Raw genomic sequence first — 5,297 nt, forward strand, 5'->3', positions numbered from 1 at the left:
ATTTTCTCTAATATGGTACGTAATTCTTTGGCACCAAGTATTTCCCATTAATTTGGAGATATTCGTTGGCACCAAGTATTTCCATAATATGCTTATTTGTATTTATTTCAAGTCTTAGGAGATTTATTAGGCTTTTTCGGGATTTTGCTATTTTTGGTAATTTTTCAGCTATATTAGCCCGGCTTGTGGGCGTTTTCCGATAGTTGTTGTTTATTGATAATTTTATCGAATTCAGAGTTTGTCTCTGTTTTTGGGGTGAATTTCTTGCTTTCTTCCTTGCAAACTACTTGTTGATTAGCCTGCAGAATAATCGTTATTCTGTTCCAGCGTCAATTGGTATCAGAGCTTCAGCACTTTCCTGAGACGAGTTCTTCATCAATTTCGATGGTTGGTGGTCGTAGTCATGGTGGTCATCGTGAGCAGATTCCGAATGAGGAAGCTCCGCACCATGATTGCTCTTCATCAGTTTCGATGGTTGGTGGTCGTAGTCGTGGTGGTCGTCGTGAGCAGGTTCCGAATGAGGAAGCTCTGCACCATGATCGTAACGTTCAGGATATGATGATTGAGGATTTGCAGAGGCAAGTTGCAGAGTTAGCCCAGCGCCTAGCAGTGCAGGAATTCGGCAATCGTGAGATGAACTCCGATTCCAATTCCACCTTTGACAACCCGTATCACAATCCTGCTCCATACCGGGAACAAGGTGGTCGGGATGAAGAAATTGTTGATGAAGAGTTCCAAGAAGACGAGTTCGTTGATGAAGAGTTCATACATGGAGATGTTCATGATGATGTTGAACATGAAGATGTTGAAAATCCTTCACAAGGATTTGTGGATTGGAATTCTTCCCCAATTTATGATGTCTATCATGAAGAAGAAAATTTATTGAAAGAGGTAAGTTTTGTGGGTGATGCAATAAGATTTATTGAAGAAAATAATGACTACCATGTGTTTGATGAAAGTCCACATAACGAGGGATTTCAGTTGAGTAATGAGGAAATTAGTTATGTTGATTTTCTTGGGATCGAAAATTTTCTATCAAGTTCTTCTAGTAATAATTTGAATGTTGGTTTTGGCGAGATGGATGACAATTTTAATTTTTGCGGTCAAGAAATAATTGATAATTCTTTGAAGACTTTTATGGAGCGTGAATTGGAGAAAATAAATAAAATACGTGAGAAGATTGAATTATTTCAATTTAGTGTGAGGCTAGTCGTTGTGATGGGTTGCAATTTATTTATCTTCTGGTTTCAAGTTAGTTTGATATTGAGAAATACAGAATGGAATGAATTGATCGGCCATCCAAAAGATCGAGGTAAAGAAGATTCGAATTCAAGGACGAATTCTTTCCAACCCAGTGAGACTGATGCAGGAGGAAATCAGATACAACTATAGAATTAATTGGTCTATGATGTGGCGATGAGATTCATTTAGCTTAGGCAAGAAAGGAAAGGGTCAACTACTCAAGAAGGAAAGAAGAGACCTTTGGTAATTGTGATTTAGAAGATATTTTTTACCGAGTTGTCAACATCCATCAAGAGAAAGACCAAGAAGGAAAGAAGAGACTATCGACAAATCTCTTGATTTATCTTTTAAAGAATTTTCATATTTATATTTACGTTGTCGTCAAGTAATATTATAATTATTATATTTTCTCTAATATGGTAATTCTTTGGCACCAAGTATTTCCCATTAATTTTGAGATATTCTTTGGCACCAAGTATTTCCATAATATGCTTATTTGTATTTATTTCAAGTCTTAGGAGATTTATTAGGCTTTTTCGGGATTTTGCTATTTTTGGTAATTTTTCAGCTATATTAGCCCGGCTTATGGGTGTTTTCCGATAGTTGTTGTTTATTGATAATTTTATCGAATTCAGAGTTTGTCTATGTTTTTGGGGTGAATTTCTTGCTTTCTTCCTTACAAACTACTTGTTGATTAGTCTGCAGAATAATCGCTATTCTATTCCGGCGTCTTACATGTGGTAAGTGTCAAGTTTGTAATTTTCCAAATGGACTTTACCATGCTTAATCACTATAAGACATGTGCTTAATTAATATAGTAGTTTAACTGGCACTCGTGGCTCGTGGGACTCGAGTGTACACGACATGAAAGTTGATCTAAATAATTCCGTTTGATATTGATACCCAATATATATATATATATATATATATAACATCGATTTTTAAATTCCATAGAATTCTTTTATCTTTTTTCATAGCAAATTCCATAGAACTCTACTGTTTGTCTCTGGCCCGAACAAATATTAGTTAGGAACATACAATGGTAGAGAAATTAGTAAAATTATTTTCGACAAAGTTAATTATCTTCAAACTTATTAATTAATTAGATTAAATTCCTCCAATGATGTGGCAATTCATAATGTTGTTAGGTGATAATTCATAATTTGTGAAATAATTAAGTAAAAAATATGATTTATTATTTTCTCATAATTATTTTATTAACTTTAAATTATCACCTCAATTTGTAAATGACTTAATTTGTAGTATCCCAACTCCCAAGCATTTTTATTTTGAATATCACGTGTTTTAAAGACGAATGTCACTTTAATAACTGAATTATAAATTTTCTTTCAACTTGATTAAAAGAAAAAATTCATTCTCACAAATTACATATACGGAAAGAAATATAGATAAATGGTAAAAATCATATTTTTATTTCGCCATAACTAATCTTTAATTTTTTTAACATTGACTAATAAAGAATAAGTTAAAACTGTCGTCGCATCAACAGTTAATTTTAAAATAAAATTATATTTTCAAACATTATTAGGGCGAAATGAGAAATATATAATAAGATAATCAAAGAGAACTCTAAAAGTCACCAACCTCTACAATGATTAATTCATGACTTGAAGTTGAACGGTCAGCTTTGATAATGCACCAAAAAAGACAAAATCGATTTCATTGTTCGGGACCGCACACTTTCCGGTTCAGAAAAAACAGTGGGATCGAACATGGGTATTGGAACATCATTTGCAATTACCCAGAATATATAAGATGTATATAACAATCTCCATCTCTGTGTTATGAAATTGAAGAAAAATAGAAGAAGATCCGTCATAGACTAGCTGCACATTCAGGTAGGCTAAACTTGCAGTTCACATTCTATGATAAAAAGTACTAAACAAGAGCCTTGTGTTATTGTCAAACACCAAAAGGATCGGGCGGTCCACATACGATCATCGTTATCATATAAACGTCACGTTTAAGAACTTGGAAACTAGACCAAAAAAAGGTGCCCAGGTAGGTTTGTAACTGAGACTTGAGAGAGAAAAGTTAAAGAAAGAAGCTGAAAGAAAAGCAAACTACCAACATAGAGAATTGTCTCAGTACTCCATCTATGTAAGACGGAGAAAAGGAAGCACCAACAAAGAGAAAAAGGAAAAAACAAAAAAAAAAAGAATTTGACGAGTCTATAAACTATCGCCATCATCAACATCTTCAACATCATCATTGTGATTCGTTGCGGTCATAAAAAACTTGCAGGATCTTGACCGTCGATTAATTATTCATCTCGTGAAGTCATGGATGAGGCTCGGCCTATCTGTGACATTGAGACGCCAAGAAAGGAAGGGAATGCCGGTATCCGAATCTCGGTCGTTGTCTTCGATGAACCGGAACTCGTTGCCAATGGCAGGAGAGTAGCACGGCATTTTCTGGGTCTGTGAATGTGCGTACCATGAAGTGTTATGGTGACTTAGCATGTGATTTGGCTCTGTTATTCCTCCTGAGCTCGCGCCGTTGTTGGTTGTGGTTGAGGCCGCCGCACTGGCTCTCCTCTCTTCTTTCTTGAATCGAATACCACAAGCATTGCATAGCGACTGCATTCACAAATATACGTTACTAAAATCAACAAAAACAAAACACCAGTAAACAAAAGCGAAATAGATGAACATAAAAACTAATTAGTTTTTTTCTTTTATTTGGTTACCTTTGGGCCTCTTGGACCGTTCCTCCACAGGGGCGTGGAAGTGGTGTCACAGTTGGCACAACGGCGAGCGAGGAGAGGGTCATTGGCGGCGTTGTTATTGCCGCCATTATTGCCTCCGCGGCTAGTTTTGTGAGTTTGCGGTGCTGAAGGTGCTTGCTTGGTCTGTAACAAGTCCCAGCAAAAGTTGGACACGGAGGAGCCAGAGCGCCGTCGTTTTTCGTCATCTTCGGTAAGACGAGTAGATGGGGTTCCTAAAGAGAGAGTGCAATCCACAGAAGCGGAAGATGATGCGAAGGAATACATTTCGGATTCATCATAGGGCATGTGGTTGGGCATGGAGAATAGCATGGAGAAGGGACTGCTTTGGCTGTGATACATACCACACGTACATGGGCCCACCATGTTCCCCTGAGAGGTGCTGCAGCGATGCATCGTTTCTTTCTTTTCTCAATCTATTGATTTCAGCTGGTACCCCAAGTACTCTTCCCTTAGGAGAGATGATCAAGTGGGTTTCTTTGAACGCAAACAGAATTGGGGAGATTGAGTTTATAGTTGAAGGAGGGGGGGGTTTGAGGAGGAGTACAAGCGAAACAGTAATATGATCAGAGGGAGAGAAGTAATAATATTAAGTTTGAAAGGAACTTAGATGCGAGAGCTTAGTAGTTGTACGAGAGAGGGGGTGAGAAGTGAGGAAGGATTGTTGTCTGGTAGCTTTATAAGCTCGTAATAAAATGGCGAAATACCAGTCAGCACCTGCAGTCCACCTTTGTCGTCAAATGCAAATAGAGGGATCTACATACGTAATGAGTGAGGGAAAGAGTTATAAAGAAGAGACAGAGAGGGACCCGATTTGCATGTTGTGGAGAGAGAAAGACCGAGTCATCTAGTCAGTGGGTCAGTGTGTGTGGGGGGCAGGGGATGAACAAGTGTATGTGCTAATTTTCTCTATGTGCCACTGTCTGTAACTCGCATAAGCCATAAGTATCACTTCTCGCAATTGATCAATTTATACCCGAGAGCACAAGCTAGAGAGAGAGAGAGAGAGAGGGGCGCTCTTAACAATGCGAGGGAGAGAGAGAAGAGGGAGAGGGTGGGGGAGTGGTCATTGGGGTAGTCAAAAGAGCCCACGTGACTAGCGGGAACAGTCTTCCATGGATCTGCCTTCTCCGATCACGAGGCCTATTAGTCTCAAACCCAATACATCAAAACCTCTGTCCGTATCCGTATCTCTGCCACTCTGTTCTGTCACTGCCAGCCTCCCAAGGAAAATGGAATAGTCCCCATTCTCTCTTCCACGCACCCCCATCCCAAACGCGTCCCACGCACTCTCCGATCCCAATGTCAC

The 5,297-nt window shown here is 38.5% G+C and overlaps 1 protein-coding gene across 1 annotated transcript; it reads right to left on the reverse strand.

Moving 5' to 3' along the window:
• Nucleotides 1–3,142: 3,142 nt before the first annotated feature.
• LOC133864459 (GATA transcription factor 19-like) lies at nucleotides 3,143–4,910 on the reverse strand. The gene is made up of 2 exons (XM_062300801.1): nucleotides 3,953–4,910; nucleotides 3,143–3,842 (listed from the first exon to the last, which is right to left on the reverse strand). The coding sequence occupies exons 1-2, from the start codon at nucleotides 4,382–4,384 to the stop codon at nucleotides 3,531–3,533; spliced, it is 744 nt and encodes a 247-aa protein (XP_062156785.1). The 5' UTR covers nucleotides 4,385–4,910; the 3' UTR covers nucleotides 3,143–3,530.
• Nucleotides 4,911–5,297: the final 387 nt, after the last annotated feature.

The sequence above is a fragment of the Alnus glutinosa genome, chromosome 3, assembly GCF_958979055.1.
Source record: "Alnus glutinosa chromosome 3, dhAlnGlut1.1, whole genome shotgun sequence".
NCBI classification, from domain to species: Eukaryota; Viridiplantae; Streptophyta; class Magnoliopsida; order Fagales; family Betulaceae; genus Alnus; species Alnus glutinosa.